The 22,958-nt window shown below is 42.1% G+C and overlaps 1 protein-coding gene and 1 non-coding gene across 2 annotated transcripts in view; both read right to left on the bottom strand.

Moving 5' to 3' along the window:
• The window catches only part of TRIM54 (tripartite motif containing 54), an 86,274-nt gene that overhangs the window by 46,079 nt on the left and 17,237 nt on the right, over positions 1 to 22,958 (bottom strand). Inside the window, exon 2 of the mRNA XM_030198597.1 lies at positions 11,835 to 12,007. Coding sequence (XP_030054457.1) covers positions 11,835 to 12,007 — 173 coding nt within the window. The remainder of the gene's footprint in view (positions 1 to 11,834; positions 12,008 to 22,958) is intronic.
• Positions 8,528 to 8,613, bottom strand: TRNAY-GUA. The gene is given in 2 exon segments: positions 8,528 to 8,563; positions 8,577 to 8,613. It is a non-coding gene; the product is annotated as a tRNA-Tyr (tRNA).

Raw genomic sequence — 22,958 nt, 5'->3', positions numbered from 1 at the left:
CTCATCACCTCTCGCTTAGACTATTGCAACTTGCTTCTCCCACTTAGCCATCTCTCTCCTCTTCAATCTGTTCAAAATTCTGCTACACAGCTAATATTCCGCCAGTGTCGTTATGCTCATATTAGTTCTCTCCTCAAGTCACTTCACTGGCTTCCTATCCGTTTCCACATACAGTTCAAACTCCTCTTATTGACCTATAAGTGCATTCACTCTGCAGCTCCTCAGTACCTCTCCACTCTCATCTCTCCCTACATTCCTCCCCGGGAACTCCGTTCACTGGGTAAATCTCTCTTATCTGCACCCTTCTCCTCCACTGCTAACTCCAGACTCTGTTCCTTTTATCTTGCTGCACCATATGCCTGGAATAGACTTCCTGAGCCGGTACGTCAAGCTCCATCTCTGGCAGTCTTCAAATCTAAGCTAAAAGCCCACCTTTTTGATGCAGCTTTAACTCTTAACCCTTATTCACTTGTTCAGATCCCTTATTTATCATCCTCACTTTAATATTCCCTTATCTCATGTTTGTCCTGTTTGTCTGTCCTAATTAGATTGTAAGCTCTGTTGAGCAGGGACTGTCTCTTCATGTTCAATGTACAGCGCTGCATACATCTAGTAGCACTTTAGAAATGAAAAGTAGTAGTAGTAGTATCTAATGTCTACCTTCAGCACCTGGTGGGAGCGCTGGGCACCTAGAGCGGAGGCCCTGAGTGGATCGGAGTGGACCTGGGAGTCACCCCGGAGAAGGCTGTAAAGGATATGCAGATGAGCTGCAAGTCCTCCATGGCACCTGAAAGGCAGCCGGTGGTAACGCATAAAAAGATAACAGTTAAATTGTGTGAAGATTATCATAAAATTAGCAGACCTTTGAAGAATTGGGCTTTTCATGGGTTTTAAATTATACCCTTGTCTGCTTTCTGAGTATCCATTTTTTTAATTGTTAGTAGTGGATCTATTTTGGGAGTTTTGATATCTGTATCCCTACTTATATTTTAATATAATACCGCATTTCTGTAAACTGGGGGTAAAAGGATGCATGCATGGCCTCTATGTGCATAATGTTATCCTGATGGGCAGGATTTCTAAATATACACATATGTATTTGCATTGTCAAAAGTATACGCATAATATTCCTTGAAAAAATTAGGCACACGTATTTGGAGATGTATGTGTACATGGACAGTTTTGACGGGATACTTCCAAAGTAAAAACAGTATATCACTTTCATTTTCAAATATTAGTCCAAGATCTGAAGGTCTTATTTACCCCGAACTTTACAACTATGTGGACTGCTACAATAACATCATGATGGCAATTTTCAAGCTGCCCACCTAGCTGTAATGTCTGCAGGCACTTTTTTTCCCACAGACTTTGTAGCTAACCAGAATTATGCAAATTGCCCCTCCCCCAATGTATACCATTGAGATATTTGAATGCTTATAGATAGATATAAAGAGATATAGGTATAGATAAGAAAGTAAAAAAATGTTATTAGGTTAACTCATCAGAGTATACAGAGATAATTTTATAAAGGTTTTCCATATGTAAAACCTGTTTTGCATGCAGATACAGTATATACACATATATGTCTATGCACCGCTAAGGTTAGGTATACTTAGACGCATGTCATTCATAGGCATTCCCAAGTGCATACCTTGGGCAGAGCAAAATCAACATTGGAATTTAAACAAGTATTTTATAAGCTGCATACAAACATAGAGAGACCATACATAAATTTTATATATGCAAATTTGTACTCTGTTGGTTCTGGATACCTATATTATAAAACCCTATAGACTTAAAAAGCTGCCTTTTTGGACATCACCTAGACAGCCTCTTATAAAATTATCCCCTTAATTTCTAAACCTTGGGCTGGGTCTATACATCTGTCAAACACTTTTTCTGTTTATGTAACTTCTTCTTCAGGCACCAGGCTCTGTCCAGGAATAAATGATCATTCTATTCATACTCTTGCCCAACACTCCAAAAATTATCAAAGCCTTCTATTTGAACCACTGCAACCCTGTCATCCTATGCCCAACCCGACCCCTTATCCCTTCCCTCGAAGAATAACTCAGTCATCCTCCTGCTGCAAAGATCACGAGAGCACAAGAAAACAAGCCATGAGCCAGAAATAAAGAGCATGCTGTCTGCGAGTGCTCCCTCTCCTGTTCCTGGACATAGTGTACTGTGAGCTGCAGCATTCAAGAGCTCTGATGACAAGAAATTCAGATTGATTCCAGAAGTAGACTGACTATAGACATATGTGATTGACTGGAGAGAGGAGAATTCATCTGAGTGTAATAATGAGGAGTACTGGGTGACTAAATGGGTGCTACACAGACAAACTAAAGACTTTAAAACCCAAACAATTTTCTGAAAATAGCTTTAAAGTACAGTAATACAGAATCTAAAGAAGGAAAATTATAGCCATCTCAAAGCTCTAGACTTGGACTTCCCATATTTCTTGCTCTCTCCTACTTATAATCCTTTAAAGCTTGCTCCCAATCCCATGCTATTTGATGGTCAGGTGAGTCGATGTCACCTTTTTAAAATTCCCATCCCATTAATTTGCAGCTCTGCTTTTATCATAGGAAATCATGATCACCACTCCCTAAATGCAGTGGAACAAAAGCAGGACTCACTTAGTCCATCCCTCAGGACCAAAGCTATCTAGTTATCTCATTAAAGGAGCCGATATGGAGGGGCATTTTTGATATGACATCCAAATGGCGAAATAAACATTTGCCAGTAAACGTTTAAAAATGTGAAGCTATATAATCAGGTTAATACCACGTTTTCTTTGTTTACTGTTGTTTAATTGATCTCCTTGTCTTGTTTCACTCTCCCTATTTTGTGGTCTAAGGAAGAGTTTATAATTACCTGATTGAAATAATTCTTGTATTATTTTGTCTGTATTTCTGGCAAGTTATTTTAGTGCTTGTAAAATTAAATTCTTATAAGTAATAAAAAAAAACGTGAAGCTATAATGGAGCAAATAAACGTGTTCCGATATTCAAAAATATACAAGAAAAATGTTTAGAACGAGGACGCTTTGCAAACATCATAGATGTTTTGAGATAAATGTCTCCGCCAACCAGAAATATACAATGCAAAACATACCACGGCAGTACTGCAATGGCAGCATGTTTCCTCCAGGTGGCAAATACCCATATATACATCCTGGACATGAAGGAACATTTCTCAGTGTACCTGGTCATGTCTTTGCAGAGGGAGCTTAATTTTTCAGTGCCAGAGACAGAGTTTCTGGAAAACTTTTCAAGCGCCACCACTACCTGCCAACCACAAAGTCTCCATGAGGGCAAGGAGATCCATTAGAGGCAGCCTGGAAAAGTGAATGTGAAGCAGTGCCCCCCAGGATCACAGCACCACTCAAATGCAAGCTCTGTACATAGCAGGGATGGACTGACCAGACGGGCAACTGGGCAGAGGTCCCAGAGGCTCTAGGGGGCCCAGAGACTCTGCCCAGTTGCCCGCCACCACACACTACAGCCCCCATGGGGCCCTGGTGGTCTAGTGGCCGCTGCCGCTATTCTCCCTGTTTGCACCACTGTGTTTACAAAATGGATGCCGAGACTCCCGCGGTAGTCTCACAAGAGGCGATACTACTGTGGGAAGTTTTGGCAGCCATTTTGTAAACATGGCGCCATGCCAGGCAACGTAGAGGCAGCAGGTAGGCAGGAAAGAGGAGATTTATTTCCTGTCCCTGAAGAAGCCACAGCTGCTAGACCACCAGGGCCCTTCAATGTGTGTGTGTGTGGGGGGGGGGCAGCAGCAATACGGTGAGAGCGAAGCAGCATAGCGGGGCTGGGGGCACTGGTGGCAGCGGCAGCAACATTGCGAGGGCAGCAGCAGCATGGCAGAGGGCAGCAGCATCATGATGGGGGGCTCGTCAGCAGTATGGTGGGGGGTCCCAGAGTACTCTCAGTCCGCCCCTGGTACATAGGCAGGGTCACAAACAATGAGGTCCCTTTGCGTTGCAATACACGTTATTGAAAATTTCATAAGAATGAACAAAAAAACATACATGACATCAGAATGTCCAGCATATCCAATGACAAGTAATATGGGGCCCTCTCCACTAACCCTTCAATGCAGAAATGAAGGGCTGCATATATCTAGACCCTCTCCCCCCCCCCCCCACACCCAGCATCAGCATTCTACCCCACATCTATATATTCTATTCTATTCTTGTGATTTATAGTTCGCACTAATTTCATCAATAGATTTTAGATGGATAGCAAACCATAGACATCTATCCAGATACAGACCATAACCGGATATCCAACAATATTCAGATGGGGATAGCTGGTTATAAATCTACAAAGGGGGGGGGGGGGAGGATGCTGGGCTACTGAGGGGATTTGGAAGTGCCCACTTATGTTAACTCTGGGCCCAAACAAAATATCATGTCTGGCTACACCACTATCTCACTATATATATGGAAATTTATGGGAGAAGTTATCAACATGGGTTACCAATAAGCAGGGGCATAGCTATGTGAGGCCTCAGGGGCCCAGAACCCCAATTCCTGGCTCAAGTATTCCTAGGGTGTGTGTACTTGGACAGTATGCACCCCCTCCCCCCGTGCCTTGGTATCTGGGACTATGAGTGGGTGGGGGAAGAAGGGAAACAGAGCAGAAGATGGATGTGAGTCAGTGAGTGGGTGAGGGGGAGGGGAAAGACCAAAAGATAGATGGGACTGGTGGGGAGCAGATTACTAAAACGGGGAGTAGAGGAATAGAGCAGAAGCTCACTGGGACTTAGTTATTTAATGGGAGAGTGTTGGAGAGCACAGCAGGGAAATATGGATGGGAGAGATGGAGTGGAAATTTTGAGGGGATAGTGAGTATTTGGCAACTGGTAGGTAGGAGTGGGGTTGAGGAAATAAGTGAGGGAATGAAATGAGGAGTAAGAGAAAGGAGATGAAGTGTAGGGAAAGGGGATAGATCTCTGAAGAGGTTGAGTGAGGGCAGAAATGAGGTTAAAAAGATGGTGAAAGAGAAGCAATAGGAGATGGAGTAGAGGGTAAAGGGGTGAAATGGGACTTGATATACCACCTTTCTGAGGTTTTTGCAACTACATTCAAAGCAGTTTATGTATATTCAGGTACTTATTTTGTACCAGGGACAATGGAGAGTTAAGTGACTTTCCCAGAGTCACAAGGAGCTGCAGTGGGAATTGAACTCACTTCCCCAGGATCAAAGTCCACTGCACTAACCACTAGGCTACTCCTCCTCGATGGTAAGAGAAGAATGGCCTGGAGGCAAAGGAAGAAAGGAAAGACAGGGATTGAGCTGGGCCTGAGAGGGTGAGTAGGGTGGATAGAAATGGGTGTCTAGAAAATGGGTGAAAGATGAGGGGTGGATAGGACACTGGTGAAGGAGAGAGATAGAAGGGCCAGTGAGAGTGGTGGAGAGGGAAATTAGAAGTCAGTAGATAGATGAGATGTGAAAAGGAAGAGACTAAGGACTAGATGGTGAGAAAAAAAAGAATGTGGGTAAAATCAAAAGGGCAGATATAAACTTAGAGTAGAAACAAATGGGGGGAAACCCCCCATAAAGATTAGCGCCAGACTAATCTTATGGGAGGCGGGGCTGGTGTTTGGGTGGTGGGGCTAGTTCTGGGCAAGACTTCTACGGTCTGTGTCATGAAAATGGGGCTAGTTCTGGGCAAGACTTCTACGGTCTGAGTCCTGAAAATGGCAGATACAAATCAAGGTAAGGTATACACAAGAAGTAGCACATATTTTTTTAAGTGTTTGTTACATTTGTACCCCATGCTTTCCCACTCATGGCAGGCTCAATGCGGCTTACATGGGGCAATGGAGGGTTAAGTGACTTGCCCAGAGTCTCAAGGAGCTGCCTGTGCCTAAAGTGGGAATTGAACTCAGTTCCTCAATTCCCCAGGACCAAAGTCCACCACCCTAACCACTAGGCCACTCCTCCCATCATATGAGTTTATCTTGTTGGGCAGACTAGATGGACCGTGCAGGTCTTTTTTTCTGCCGTCATCTACTATGTTACTATGTTACTATGCCAGACAGATACAGAGAAGAAAAGGAAGAAGACAAGAGGGGAAACAAGAATTGGAAAGGCAAACCTGGAAAAGAATTTAAGAGAAACTGACACAAGGAAAATGAAAAATAGACTATGATCAACCCAATTAGAAGAATAAAATGCACAAACAGCAAAGGGGGAAATGGTGGACATGAGGAGAGTAGGGTGACAGAAGGGAGATGATGGATCAGGATGGATGAAAGAAAGAAAGTACTGAATGGGATGGGGAAGATGCTTAGAGGAAGGGGAAAGAGAGGAGATGCTAGATGAGGGAAGAAAAAGGATATGGGAGGATATTAGATGTGGGGGTGGGGTGGGATGGGGAGGGGTTATAGGGTGAAGAAAAACACTGGACATGGGGTGAGTAGGAAGACAGAGGGAGAGATGCTGGACATGGGTGGAATAAGAAGACAAAGCTGGAGATGCTGGACATTGGATGGGGATGGGAGGAATGGAGAGATAGAGGCGGTGATGTCATGAAAGTGGGAGAGGGACACAGAGGGATACTGGATATAAGGAGGGAGGAGGGTAACAGGGAGAGATGCTGGATGGAGGTGGGATATGCTGGACAGAGGGGGCCAGAGAAAGAAGATATTGGTCAGAGGAATGAAAATAGAGAAAGGGTGTTGTACAGAGGAGAGGAAAGAACGTGCTGGAATAAAGGGGAGAAGTAGCAAAAAAAGGGGGAATAATAGGATGAAGGATGGGAGGGCTGGGATTAGGGAGATGAAAAGCTGTAGGTAAATGCAATAAAATAAACAAAAGGAAGACTAAAGACTGAATTGTAAGAACGAATGAAGTCTAAGCAGAGAGAGGCAGAAAATAAATGAAGGAAAGCTGAATGGAAAAGAGTAAAGTCAGAGATGGATGTAGCAGGAAGGGACAGAAGAAATGGCAGATGGACTGGAGACTTTGGAAAGAAAGTTAAAAAAAGACAGGGGAAAGCAGAAACTGGAGATTGGGACAGACATGATCAGAAAAAAACAACATGAACAGACAGCAAAAGTAGAAAGAAGAGTTTTATTTTAATTCAGTGAATGGAAAATGTCAGTTTACAGTAGATTTATACTACTTTATGTATATTTTGCAAAGCACAGGACACTTTCTCTCTTTGTCTTCTCTAGAGTCGCACTGCATGCAAAGAGTGACTTCTTGGGATTTAAGTTTAATTTTTTTGGTCCTAATATGTATGGCCACCGACAAGAGGGTCACGGAGCTGCTCCAGTGACCCCGGCTGGATCAGGGCATTAACGGGACTGCATGGTTGCCTGGCCCAAGCCGCTGAGCGCGGCACACCTCCAGGGCATACCGGTGCAAGTGGACTGGGGTTAGGGCTCGATCGCAGCCCCAGCCCTGCCTCGTGGCCACGACGCTGCCCCAGCTGAACTCAACCCCCGCCCGCTCCCTGACTAGAAGGCCTCACCTACAGATCATGGACGAGCAGTCGCAGACTCCTTCTGACGGCCCTCCCCGGACTGACCGACGCCGGAGACGATCTACTCCCAGCCAGGAGTTGTTCCAACTCAGACAACAGCAGTGCGGCTCAGGCGGCGGCGGTGCGGTTCGGGCGGCAACGGCTATAGTTCAGAAAATGGTGTCCTCCTTGCCCCGACATCATAGGCCGAAGGCAGCACCCCTGCGCACATTCTGTGGCAAGGGAGCACCGAGCAGCCGACCTCCTGCCGCGACTATGCGGAGCTGTGAAGAAAGGAATACCGGGCGCCGGAGGGATGACTCGAATCAGGACCCAGACGACGACCCCGATCGCGGCGACTGTGGAGCGGGAGGCCCACGTCCACTCCGGGAGAAGTTGGTGCCCCCATACCTACCTGCTGAACCGTCCTCAACCTGCATTGTAACCATCTCACCAAGACCTCCACCTCCGACCAGGGATCCAGCTCCCAGAATCAAGGAACCTCAGAACCCTGGGGCACCACTTCGGAACACTGACTGTGAGTAAACCATTTCTATGTAATCAATAAGATCCCTAATCCAACCAACGAAATAGCTCTCTGAAATAAGTTTGCTCAGTGCCCTAGGGTAACATTCCTACCCACTGTCTGTGAGTAAATCATCCGTACTTAATTAAATAGTAACTTCAGAAAAGAATCTGATTCCACCTCTGACCAGAGATATAACTCTCAGAACTAAGGAGGCTCAGTGCCCTGGGGCAACACTTCTAAACACGGACTGTATTAAAATCACCAAATTTATCCAATAAAGATCCATCCCTCCAACCTGTGACACAGCTCCCAGAATTAAGGAGTCCCAGTGCCCTACGCTAACATAGTAAACATAGTAGATGACGGCAGAAAAAGACCTGCATGGTCCATCCAGTCTGCCCAAGAAGATAAATTCATATGTGCTACTTTTTTATTTGTACTGTCCTCTTCAGTGCACAGACGGTATAAGTCTGGCCAGCCCTATCCCAAAGGGAAAACGTTTTGAAGTCCTTTGAGCTGGAATTGAACCAGCAACCTAAGGATCTCTGGAAACCACCTACAGTCCTCTGCTCTACCAGCTGAGCTATCAAAGGCTTCTGGGTACTGGCTGTGATTAAATCATCTCAAGCAGCTCAAAGTGAACTTACACCAAAAATGAACACCGCCAAACTACTCCTAGCAATCTATTCTCTATCTCTGATCCACCTTACCCTAACCACCCCACTCGCAGAGAACAACTTCATACCCATAGTACTCAACCATCAAAGACCGATCAGATACATCACACCTCATCAAACCAAAAACAACCATAACAGAGGAAAAACACAAACAAGCGGACAACATCAACAGAAGGGAAAGAAAGGCCATAACAAACTCACACCAGCAAAGACATGACAACTAACACAAATCCACAAAACACCAAACATAGAAGACCAATACCAAAGATTTCTAGTGGGTTACATCAACACCAGATCAGTAGTGAATAAAACAACAACAATAACAGACTGGATCACGTCAGACAACCTCGATCTACTTTTCATTACCGAAACCTGGATCCATGATCAAAAGGACCCCATAATCCTAGACCTATGCCCCCCAGGATACAAAATCACTCACTGGACTAGAAAAGAAAAAAGAGGTGGAGGCATAGCACTAATCCACCGATTCCAATTTTCCACTGATACCACTGCCAAATCAATAAAAACCAAACTTGAAATCGCCTGTATTAGAATTCACAACAAAACCCTGGCTGACCACCTGAACTGTGTCCTGTTTTATAGACCACCATGCAACTGGAACGAAAGCCAGTCAAACTTCATGGACTTCGAGGATGATTATATAAGTGCTATATAAGTGCTGGTTATGGCACCTATATTATATTTATTCTATAAAGAAAAGTAGGCACCTTCTTTTCTATACAGAATACTAGTGCAAGTGGCAGAGAAAGCATGTACATACTACTACTACTACTTATCATTTCTAAAGCGCTACTAGACGTACGCAGCGCTGTACACTTGAACATGAAGAGACAGACCCTGCTCAACAGAGCTTACAATCTAATTAGGACCGACAAACAGGACAAACAAGAGATAAAGGAATATTAAAGTGAGGATGATAAAATAAGGGTTCTGAACAAGTGAATAAGGGTTAGGAGTTAAAAGCAGCATCAAAAAGGTGGGCTTTTAGCTTAGATTTGAAGACGGCCAGAGATAAGTGTAATCACTTATACCAGTCCTATAGCTGTTATAAATGCATATGCCTAGATGTATTCTATAATTTGTAAGTTGTAACATCCATCTGTAATTCCTGGCCTGATTAGTCCACCTCTTGGTTAACTGTGATCAGTCCTTGAACTGAATACATATAGGCGGAATACAATAACTGGAATAATAATAATAATTTATCTGCATGCTCCATCCTTGCTCGATTGAAATTCCACCCATGCGTACACCCTCTGACAAAATACACACCATCAAAGCATGGTGCCTACTTTTCTCTAACGTATTGTATTTCTATTTTCTCCTTTTGATACTATTGCAATGTACACTTTTGATGGCTCAGCTTTAGGCGGTTAATCAAATAAATGCAACCTTGAACCTTTCTGCTAGTTGATATTCAGTAGGAGGTTTATGCATATACATGGCTAGAATATTTGCCACCTAAAACTAAGTGGTTCCTTATCAAATTATCCCCAGTGTACACAAACCAGAAAATGAAATGACTAGCTAACAGTACCAAGCAGTGATATAATGTAGACAAGTAATAATGACAGCAGAGTTTTTAAAAATTTTGCTCGCCAACTAATGGCAAAAGGGTGGGGAGAGAGGGAAGAGCAGGAGAAGAAAGCAAGTGTAAGACTGGAGTGAGAGGAGTAAGATTTCCAGAGCATGTCTAAAAGACTTCAAACCTAATTACAACTGCTCAGCTTGGCCTAGTTTATTCCACACACACACAAACAAAGCACACATGTAGACTATGATAAACTAATGGTTTATAATGAGAGATCGCCAAATACTATTTTCCTTGGGAATGAAATGAATGAATTGTCAAATACCATACCAACTATTCCATTTGATAAACAAAGTCTTAAATGCCAATGTTAAAGCCTTAAATTTAACCTGTGAACAACTGACACCCAGTGGAGAACTGATAAACCTTGCCTGTACCAAACGTCTGGTCCCGATGTTCTCTGTTAGCTGCAAACTTCTTCTCTTCTAATAAACCTAAGCATGACAATCTCTGTGTGACATTACAACAGCATACAGAACTTGCACAAAATAAATCTAGGTAAAGAACACATGAATCACTCTCAGTTCTTAACATTTGAGGTCCCATGGTAAAGCAGTATTGATTTCAGTGCAAGACTCCATAGTAGGTCCTTTGCAAAGATTACAATTCTATCCCATCTTGCAGATGGATGAGTCACTATACGTGCCACCGTTCAGATTCATAATACCTCTAGCTTCCGGACTTTGATTTTTGATTTGTATACATCCATCCATCATTTAATATCCCTCAGATACTAATTTAGCCTCTCCAATGAACTGCTCTGCACTTGCTCCAAAGAGACATATTGCTGAGTGCCATCTACAAATATCTGGAAATTAATTTCAGCTTTGGTGATAATCTCTGATATAAATTTTAAGCAGGAGAACTGATTAGAATAACAAGCCCCTTGGATCATAAACCAGAAACAAATAGGAAGAAAGATCCAAGGCTATACCCTTTTTGACACTGCCTTTATGGGTAGGTCTTCTAGTAGAGCTAAACGATCCACTGTATCAAATGCCACATCAAGCTCTAAAAGTATTAAAATAACATTGTTTCCTTTATCTGGATTTTTCAAGAAATCAGCAAAATGACAGTCAAAAATGATCAGATTTAGACTATGTTGTATATTCAACCTTCAATCTTTTCTTTTCTAGGTTACATAAACCCAACTCCTTCAATATTTATTCATAAATCAAATTATCTTGATATCATGATATTTATTTGGCTCCTGTGGGTTTAGTACATGCAACTCTGTCAAGGTTTGTCTTCCAGTCTTAAGTGCTTAGTCTGGTGATCTCTGTTATGGTCATTTTGGGGTCTCTCTGTACAGGGAAAAGTTATAGGGCATGGGAAATTGCAGGATATCCCATGAAAGATTAGAGGAACAGATCGCACTAACATGAGTAAAGAAACAGCTGAAGGAAGTTTCAGTGTACAACCTAAGAGGTTTACAGGTCAGTGTAGGCAGATGGCATGCAGCTCCTAAGACCAGCAGTTCCAGCCTGCAGTAGCATCTGGCCACACACATACAGTTGTCTCTCACCTGGATGACTCTTGCTTGTATATGTCAATGATGTTCTCTACCAAGAGGTTCCTTTGCAGTCCATAGACCCCATGTCGATCCAGGACCACCTCATGGCGACAGGATGGACACCGGAAACGGCCCCCTGTTGACATTGTGCTGGAGCCCCTCGACTGCCACAGTGGATTGGAGGCCTTGAAGGAGCAAAGTGAAATTAGATAAAGTTTACGAGTATCAGTCTGATAACATTCCTGCAAAACTAGCTTTTCCCATCTTCTGTGAACTTAATCTAGATCCATGCAACAAACTATGGCAGCTGTTATGCACAAATATTACAAAACTTGATGCATTATTCAGTAGCCTGACCTAGGCAGGTACCCTCGAGTTTTATATTTCCAGCTGCCTTTTGACTCCAAACTCCAGCAAGACGACTGGTGAAGTACTTGGAACACAGCTGCCATTATCATCCCAAGAATGTGACAGAGTTTCTCATCTCTCTAGAAATTCTTTTATTATTCAGTACCTTAGAATCATTAAACATTTTTGATAGAGACAATGTACTCCTCTGTATCAGCTCTTATGTAGTCAACTTCCCCTGTCTCCCCTGGCACACGTAACTCTGACACACCAGAGGACAGGTGGGGGGAGACAACAGGGGCAGGAGCGATCCTCACTCACTCCTTCCCCAGTAGCTTCTTCAAAATGGCAGTGCTGACCCTAACGGATGTCTTGCAGTACCACTAGTAAGGAGTTCAAGCTGCCAAATAAGGGGGGGGGGGGGGATTCCTTACATGGCAGCTTGAACCCTATCGGTGGTATCAAAAGAGTACCATTAGGAGTCAGCAACACCATTTTGAAGAAGGCAGTCACTGGGGCAGGAGCAAGTAGGGATTCTCCTGCCCCTGTCACCTTCCTCTCCCCCCCCCCCCCCCCCCCCCCGTCCTCTGGGGTGAGTCAGGGTCTTAAAGGGATGGAGAGGTAGGGAAGAGAAGAGGCAGGGTCTGGAGGGCTGAGGGGTTTTAGGGGCAGGGTAACGTGGGGGAGGGTCACATCAGACCTACTGGACCACCAGACATTTCAGATCCCCCAGAGGGAGTGGATTCTGGGGGACCTCAAATTCCATGCACTGCCTCCAGTACCATTGCTGGTTTAAATACGAGAACAGGAAGTATCTATTCTCACATTTAAACCTGCAATTGTGCCTGTAGAAGCACAGAGAGGCAAGCACAGCAGTGAAAGGTGTGAAAAGTAAACCAAATGAGGCAGGTTTTTGGTGCCCTTGAGCTTTTGCTGTCTTGAGCCAGTGCCTTATCTGACTCAGGACAGCAAAGTCGGCCCTGTTCAGAAACATCCATATCAATGTACTGGATGCGTCTACGCTAAGATGAATTGTTGCTTATTTATTTATTTATTTATTTAAAAATTCTTATAATTAAAACAGGAAACCAAACAAACCCATACGCAACAAAAATAATACAAAATTCACCACTATACTGTTTCCATTGTAGATTATAATACATCAAATTATATGAATTAAAGTACCCATATATTTCTTCAAGAAAAGGCTTGTTGAAACAGGTATACTTTAAATTGTTTCATTTTTTTAAATTAGAACAATGATGATACTGAATAAACCTTGTATGGTAAAGCATTCTACAGAATTGGGTTTGCAACCATAAAAAGAGATCTTTGATGAACATCCAGTCTAATGTGCCTAAAACAAAGCACATCAACAAGGCCTTTATCAGCGAAACACAAAACTCATGCTGGTTTATATGTTTTCAAAGCAGCAGTAGTAGCACAAGAAGGGAAATCATCATGCAATACCTTAAAAATCAGAGTCAGAATTTTAAAGTTAATTCTTCATATAATAAGAAGCCAATACAATTGAGACAAGACAGGGTATATATTGAGAGGTAGAGAAGGAGAGAAATGATGGACACTGTGGTAGGTGGAGGGGGTTTGAGAGGTAGTAAATAAGAAATGATGGACTCTATGGGGTGGAGGGGTTAGAGAAATAGGGAAGGAGAGTGGAGGAGTAGTCCAGTGGTCAGAGCACTGATCTTGACATCCAGATGTGGCTGGTTCAAATCCCACTGTTGCTCCTTGTGATGTTGGGGAAGTCAATTAACCATCCATTCCCTCAGGTACAAGCTTAGATTATGTGCTTTCCAGGGATAGAGAAATACCCAGTGTACCTGAACATAACTCACCTTGAGCTACTACTGAAAAGGTGTGAGCAAAATCTAAATATATATACTTGCCATGGGTGTTGGAATGGGAGAACCACAGGTGCCATGGCACCCCCAAAATTTTCCTCCCTCCCCACAACTTGGTCTCTTCCTCCCATGCTAAATATTGATTCCTTAAGCCTTAATCCCACCAGTGGTCATCTGGTCATTTAGGGCACCTTTTGGTCACTTAGTAGTGCTTGAAACACGTCTAGCCAAAAAGTCTTAATTTGAGCCCTAGACATTTTCATTATGTTCCATTATTGCAGAAAAACATCTACCTTTTGGTGCAGTCCACATGTCCTGCCCATGACCCATACAAAACATGCCTCAACACACCCCCTTGAAATTTGGACAAACTGTGGAGCAAAACGTCTAAAATCAGGGTGTCAAAAATCGCAAATTGGACATTTTTGAAAGAAAAACATCCTTCTGCCACTTTATGATGTTCTTTTAATGTTTTTTTATTTTGAAAATGAGCCCCATAGTGACTGACTATACACTCATTCTGTACGTGAACTAGCCAGCTACACACACTGCAACTTAGACCAGTTCCTTGTATAATGTTTAACTGTACAAAGAACTTGCCTTGAATTAACCACTCATCTATTTATCCCAACTGACTGTATACCACCCATCTTGTCCCCACCTACATATCTGTACTTAGCCCCTTGGCTACATGGTAAACTGTATTGTAGAAAAGCATTAGCTTCATATCTATGTTATTTGAACATTCTATTGAGTGCGTATTAAATGTTTTATTACTATTTGCTGACATTGCAGTATATCTCTGTTATTTGAATTTCAGTGCTGTTAAATGTGTATGTTTTTAATACTGTTTCATGGTAGTACTATTATTAGGTTTCAATTTGCTGTTTTCAAGTTTACCTCATTTATTGTATTTATGTTTATATTTGGTCATTGTACTATTATTATTATTATGCTGTTAAAATTGTAAGCTTTATGTTAAACTGTACCTGCTGTTCAATGCCTTGGGTGAATATCTTCATAAAGGCAGTTAATAAATCCAAATAAATAAATAACGATATGGGATATTCAGTTGACATTTCTCATATCATTGCAAATGACAGTCCATCCCTATTAATCAGTAGCTCCATGAATCCCGGCTATTTCCTAAGGGCCCTGTTTATAATGGCGTTCTAGCGTTTATAGCATACACTTAAAATTAGCACACGCTAACCGTGTAGATGTCCATAATATTCCTAGGGGCGCCTACATGATTAGCATGCGCTAAAGCCGCTAGCATGCTTTTGTAAGCTGGACCCTAAGTATTTACCATAGATATGACCAGGCCACTCAGTTTCAAGCTTTCACTGCATCAGTGCTTACCATCAAGGAAGACGGTTTAGCATTATGATAATGTTCCAATATTTCTATCAAGTTCCTGGTAAGTGGCTGCCTCGTTCCAAGCCTATCAATGTGTTAATAATGGTTCTCCTTTGCTTAGAAATGCTTGACAGGCTTTTAGCCAGCCAGCACAATCTATCTCACTTGTTACTTGACACAACTCAACTTTGCAAACTCTCTTTTTTTTTTTCCTAAACATCTTTAGCTTTCCCAAACACTACTGCTGGTATTAATGAAAAGGCTATAAGGGGTCACTTCTCTTCTTTTCTGTTTCTTCTTTTATTTTGGGGGGTTTTTTTTTTTTGAGGGGCCAAGGCTTCATATTTAAAAACAATTTCACAATGTTGATAGAACAAAATGTGTTTTCAGAGTGGAGAGCTATAAGAAACCAGGCTCTCAGTACTCTATCTGATTATTCTATCCTAGGTGTGGATGGTATTAAGAACAAAAGGGAAGGTTGAGTTTCACTTGTCCGCAGGAAGTGTGGGAACTAACATAGATTGTTATAGGAACAGGGGGGAAGTGGGGGATCTAGAGGGGGGAGAAAATTGTTAAAATACGATGAAGAAATCATCACAATGTTGGCAACCATTTGTTTTGTTTTATGATGAAAGATTCAGAGAATGTTGATTGTCTGTTATATATGTTCATTAATAAAAATTATTGAAACATAAAAACAATTTCAAAATTGTTCTTGCTACATACAGTAGTTAGGGAGATCTAGCATCCCCTGACCTCAAAAATACGACCAAGCTTATTTTTTTTGCATTAAGTCAGTGAGTAATTTAAAAACACCTCAGTCTAGAGCAGGATGAAAAAAAATAGTTTAGCCCCCTCCTTTATGCTCAAAATCTGTGTCACAAGCCAAGGACAGCTTGTTTCTCGAAAACCTTAAAAGTAGTACTCTGATTGGGCCATTACACTGGATTTGAGCATGCATACGGATGGACGTCACTAAACCCCTTCCCCTTATATATCACTTTGTTTCACTGCTTAAGAGAAAAGCTGGCTTTGTGCCAGGCTTCACTTAATCACTTCTAGAAACTGGGTTTGTAAGAGTCTAGTTACTGTTAAGAACTTTTTAAGAGCACGAATGTCATCAGCCTGTATATTTAGGAGCTCAAGGGTCATTTCATCCTGTGCCAGAAAACTGTATGTGTTCCCACATGAGGCAAAATGCTGTATTCATTGCTTTATTGCCGTGCTCTCACTTCAGATACTGATAATTTGTTACTCAAGGCTTTATGTTTTCTTGAACATTGTGATTCATGGAGAAATGCTCTTAGAAAATAGCAGTCAAAAGAAATGACAGTCCTCTCTGTTGAAATCCTATGTGAGGGATTTTCCCGCATTATTAAATGTACTAACTATCAGGGCTTAATTTGTAGATAAAAAGGAAATGGAACTGTGGAGCTGGGAGAGGCATGGGTGGACCAGGAGCAACAGGAGAAGAGGGACTGGATTAGGGATTAGTAACTGCTCTCTGCTCTGCTCCAGGCTCAGCACCTCACTTCCTCTTCCCTGCAAGTTGCTTGGAAGGGAGGGGATAGAGCAGAATGCACCTGCTTAAGGTTACTATACGTCTGGGATTACCCGGACATGTCCTCTTTTTGAGGACACTCTGGGGCATCCGGGCGGGTTTTCCTAGCCTGCCCGTTTGTCAGAGTTTGCAGGTGGGTGGGCGGGCAGGCAGGCAGCTGGCGGGCTGTATTCTGGCAGGCCATCATAAAAATCATCAAACTCCCTCCTTCCAATCCCCCCTCCCCCAACCATGGGAACATCATCAATCCCCTCTCTCCTCTCCCACCCCAGAAATCATCAAACTCCCTCCTTCCAATCCCCCCCCAGCTGCAGGAACATCATCAAGCCCCTCCTTCCAATAACCCTCCCTTCCAGCTCCCAGAACATCACTAAACCCCTCTTTCCAATCCCCCCTCCCACCACCATATGACTCAGGCGGGCCAGCCTCAGGGTGTCCTCCCCTCCTGTAACTTTTCCTTTTCCTGGTGGTCTAGTGGCTGCTTCAAAATGGCTGCCGAGAGTTCCAGCGGTGACCTTGTGAGACTTCCGTCTTGTGAGGTCACCACTGTAACTCTCAGCAGTCATTTTGAAGTGGTGCCAGCAGCAAACGGGCTGCAGAAGCCCCGGGCAGGAAAGAGGGTGCTCTTTCCTGCCCTGAAGAAGGGCCAGTGCAAGCACAAAAAAGAAAAGTTATAGGGCAGGAGGGGAGGGGATGTGGATCAAAATAATGTATGTGGGTGGGTGCAGGGATGGAGATGTAAAAGAAGATTTAGGGACATACATGAGGAGGGGGAAGAGATTGGCTTTCTTCGGGGGTCAAGGTGACACTGCGGTGCAGGGGCATGACAGGAGTGTGACGGGGTGTGGTGGGTGTGGCAGGGGTGTGTAGCAGGGCTGCACTAGACTAGAGTCTGAAAATAAGTGGTGGAACTACCTTCCAGACTGTACCCCCACAAATTAAGCCCTGCTAAATATATCGTCATTGATGATACATTGAAACCTTCTGCTCGGTGTGCTGCTGTGGCTAAGAAAGCAAATAGAATGTTAGGTATTATTAGGAAAGGAATGGAAAACAAAAATGAGGACGCTATAATGCCTTTGTATCGTTCCATGGTGAGACCGCACCTTGAATATTGTGTTTAATTCTGGTCGCCGCATCTCCAAAAAGATATAGTGGAATTAGAAAAGGTGCAGAGAAGGGCAACGAAAATGATAAAGGGGATGGGACGACTTCCCTATTAGGAAAGACTAAAGCAGCTAGGGCTCTTCAGCTTGGAGGAAAGGCGGCTGAGGAGAGATATGATAGAGGTCTATAAAATAATGAGTGGAGTTGAACGGGTAGATGTGAAGCGTCTGTTCATGCTTTCCAAAAATACTAGGACTAGGGGGCATGCGATGAAGCTACAAAGTAGTACATTTAAAACAAATCAGAGAAACTTTTTCTTCACTCAACATGTAATTAAACTCTGGAATTCGTTGTCAGAGAATGTGGTAAAGGTGGTTAGCTTAGCAGAGTTTTAAAAAGGTTTGGACGGCTTCCTAAAGGAAAAGTTCATAAACTATTATTAAATTGGACTTGGGGAAAATCCACTGCTTATTTCTGGTATACACAGAATGTATAAATGCAAATATGAATATGATAGTCTTAAATGCTATTAGACTAAAGTGAGGGAGAGTCTCATATATAATACACGGTGATGTTTCTTTCACTCAATAGGTGAATCCATTACACGTGTTAATGTCTTAATCATAGACTCAACCTCCACCATCCCAATTATAATCGCAAAAAAAGGAGACTTGCACTGCTTTTTTTATAAAAGTACTTCTCAATAATGCACACTGCACTTATCTTAGGCAGGTTGGTGCGCTCTTAAAACCCCGACAGGTTCCCGTTTCGTGTTGACTTTGTCAAGGGGGAGTGACACCAATTCCGATTTCTGCCCCAGGCTTTTGTGTGTGCTGGCTTATATAATTGGGATGGTGGAGGTTGAGTCTATGATTAAGACATTAACACGTGTAATGGATTCACCTATTGAGTGAAAGAAACATCACCGTGTATTATATATGAGACTCTCCCTCACTTTAGTCTAATAGCATTTAAGACTATCATATTCATATTTGCATTTATACATTCTGTGAATATTTTTTGATATCTTATTGTATGGGACAGAGTGACGGTCTAAAACCATTTAACAGTTATTTCTGGTATAAGCAGTATAAAATGTTTTGTACTTTTTTGGGATCTTGCCAGGTATTTGTGACCTGGATTGGCCACTATTTGAAACAGGATGCTGGGCTTGATGGACCTTCGGTCTTTCCCGGTATGGCAATGCTTATGTGCTTATGCTACTTTTAGCAGCTGCTTTCATTTTGCTGTCACAGCCCAACAGTGAAAGGCTGCTTGATGGTGTTCTGTTTATATCCATCTTTAAACAGCACAAGGGTTTTAGAAGTCCAGCTGAAGTTCAGGCTCCCGAGGCAGGCGCATTGCACGCCGAAACACAGGACTGCATTGAGTCTTGATATCATTTTTCTAGGTCCCTATGGACTTTATGTTTTTTTAGTTGATCTTTTGTTTGTGACATTTTTAATCAATATCCCTTAGTTAGCACTTCTTTGGTTGTTCCCCTTTTCGTTTTGTTTCTCCTTTCCACTTCTTTAAGGTCAGCCATGGAAATCCCACTGCTCCTACCTGGGATTGCCTTGGTTTCCTCTAACACTTTAATGGTTGACTCATAGTCTCCTGTTGTAGTTCCAGCTGAACCGGTCTCTTTAGTTGGCTTAGTAAACATGCAGATGACTAAAGTAGTGTGTTTGTCTTTAACTAATGCCTCTGAAACTGAGATGACTTCTCAAAATGTTTCATTATTGGATATTTGGAAAATGGTTACAAATACTTACCCCCCCCCCCCCCCCGTTTACTAAGCCGCTCCAGTGGCTGCTGTGCAGCAATGCTGACACAGCCCATTCAAAGTGAATGGGCTGTGTCAGCATTAGCGCATGGCAGCTGATATTGCGGCTTAGTAAACAGGGGAGTGAGTCTATCCTTTTGGGGACAAAAGCTCAGCTGTGTTCTTTTATGCAATAAGATTGCTGCTGCTGACATGTCCAGAAAATGGAATCAACACTTGTCCCTCTACGGTCTTCTGGTTTTTCAGCTATTAAAGACAGTTTTGTTGTCCATCAAAAATGAAAATTCTTTGGGGGGGGTGTTCCCAAGATGGCGGATGTGTGACCGCGTCTGGGAAGAGAGCTCTTTGCCTGCACGAGTGGAACAGATTTTTCTTACCGCAAAATGCCGCATACAAAGCGGAAAGGAGCTGTGAGGCTTCCTCCGCGACCCACAGCTGCTTCCTCTCCACTTCAAGGCAGCATCGAGCCCTTCCTTTCGCGTTTGTCTCATAGAATAGAGACGGAGACGCCTGCTTTAGGGGAATTCGGTGGAGCGGCTCCCCTATTGGGCCTTGAAACATCGTTGTCTCCGCCTCCAGAATCAAGTTGCCCTCCGTGCCCGGCGTCTGCGATGGTGGGGGGAGCAAGCACCCGAGACCCTATGGAGGTGATCAAGGAGGCTGCGAGCGGAGACCCCACACCACAAGAAAGAAGCCGAGAAAGAGGAGCCCCTGTGTCTGAAGGACCCGGAACAGCTCAGGAGGTCAATCTGGAAAGGATATGGCTGATGCTGGGAAAAATCGATTCAACTATTCAAAATACCTCTGAAAAGGTAAATATTTTATCCCTGAAATTTGAAGACATGGTGAAAAATCTAGAAATGGTGAAAGAAGAGCTGACTACACAAGTTAAAGATTTAAAAAAAGATGTTGTTCAATTACAAGAATTTAAAATCACGGTAATGAAAAATCAGTTGGCAATGCACAAAAAAATCGAACAAATTGAGAATTTCAATAGAAGATTAAATCTCCGAGTACTAAATTTTCCTAAAATTCCTGGTAAAACACCTATTGACTTATTTAAAAAATACTTGTTGGAAAATCTAAAAATTCCTCAAGAACTTATTCCCCCTATAAATAAAATATACTACATGCCAACAAGACTTGGTGGAAAAGAAGGAAATAAAGATGGCCTCGGAGTAGAAGGAGTTGACTTCAACAATTTATCAGCAATTTTAGAACAATCTATTGAAATTGCTCCGGAAAGGGCTACCCTCCTGGTCTCCCTAGTATTTGAACAGGACTTTAACACAATACTAAAGTTGTATTTTAAATATTCAAAAGAACTGTTCTTTGGTAATAAATTGTGGATATTTCCCGATGTTACTAAGGTAACCCAGGAACGGAGAAAATTATTCTTAGTGATGAAACAAGATGTTATTAAATTAGGGGGCTCATTTTTGTTAGCATACCCTTGTAAATGTTTGATTAAGCTCAGTGGGATAAAATATGTATTTTTCGACCCAGAACAGCTGAAATCCTTTCTGGATATGAAACAACTACATGTAAACATAGTAAAATGATGTGAGACGAAATAGTACACATAAACCGCATTACGTATAATTTAGTAATAATGCCTTTAAATCTCCACTGATTATGTAATTTCCCCCCCCCCCTTAATTGAGGTCTAAGAAAGCTGTTAAACTTATTCCTGTTTAAATTTTTTTTCCTTTGTTTTGGAAATTGATTTGGCTGTTTTTTCTGTAACAAGTATTGTACTTGTAAGAAATTAAAAATTTATAAATAAAAAAAAAAAAAAAAAAAAAAAATGAAAATTCTTTGTATGACCCATTCTGTATGTTGAAGCATCCTCAACTAATATATATCATCTCTCCCCCTTTTTTCCCTCTTTTTCCTTCTTCTTCTCTCTTTTTATCTTTATATATGCCAAAATGGTGGTGGTAGGAGTAGGTACTATACAATCATTATAATCACTCCCACTGCTGAGCAGAAAGAAACAGCATTATCAAATTCCTATGTCCACCTACTCTGGGAACCACTCAAGTAGCCTAATACAAGAAATAAAGCTCTAGTGACAAATTGTGCGCTTGTGCAAAAAATGAAGAAAAAGCCCTCAGAAACCGTGGGTAAAATACCCAAGGTTTAGTGCGCGGTTATATTACTCTTATAACACACGCCACGATTCTATCATTGGGCAAAAAACTTCATTTTGAATTAAGCTTGCAATTTTTTGGCTTTTTAAACTTTTAATTCTTTCTTTTCTTTTTCCAACAACCACTGTTTAACAATAAGGCGTAAACAGTGGTTGTTGGAAAAAGAAAAGAAAGAAAGAAAAAATATATTTTATAATAGCAACACTTTAAGTCATAGAATTAAAAGTTTAAAAAGCCAAAAAATTGCAATCGTGGCGTGTGTTATAAGAGTAATATAACCGCGCACTAAACCTTGGGTATTTTACCCACGGTTTCTGAGGGCTTTTTCTTCATTTTTTGCACAAGCACACAATTTGTCACTAGAGCTTTATTTCTTGTATTAGGCTACTTTTTTGCTCCAGCGTTACTGCTTCTACCTCGTTGTTTGGTCTAACCACTCAAGTAGCACTGAAAATTATTTAATATAGAAATTCGATATAGAACTCTGGGGAAAAAGCCTCAAAGTGCCGCAAGGTTCTTAAAAGTAAACTTGCTTGGCAACCTCTTGTAAACGTACCTGAATACTGTAATTTGCTGTATGGTGTATTGATCAGCAGTATCACTTGTTGGTTGTTTCTTTCTCTCTTATGATAAAATCAATAAAGTATTTAAAAGAAAGAAAATTGTTTGAAAATTCCATGAAAAGTAGAAATGTGGGTTTTTAAAATTGTTCTTTTACCAGATTACTTCCCGTTGACTGAGTATTTCAAGAAGGTTTAGATGCTCTCTGAGGAGGTAATTGTTTCTAATTGTTATTATATTCCTGTGAAGTCTCAAGTAATAAGTGAGGTGGAAGGATTCGATACATCAGCTGTTCAAAGTAGTGTGAAATTAATTAAAGTTCTAATTAAGGGGCCCTTTTACTAAAGTGCAGCAAAACCTGGGCTTAGCACATTTTAACATGAGACTTCCCCGCGTGCT

Source organism: Microcaecilia unicolor, chromosome 3 (assembly GCF_901765095.1).
Source record: "Microcaecilia unicolor chromosome 3, aMicUni1.1, whole genome shotgun sequence".
Taxonomy (NCBI): domain Eukaryota; kingdom Metazoa; phylum Chordata; class Amphibia; order Gymnophiona; family Siphonopidae; genus Microcaecilia; species Microcaecilia unicolor.
The sequence above is the reverse complement of the archived record's forward strand: the minus strand, read 5'-3'. Positions and strand labels throughout refer to the sequence as shown.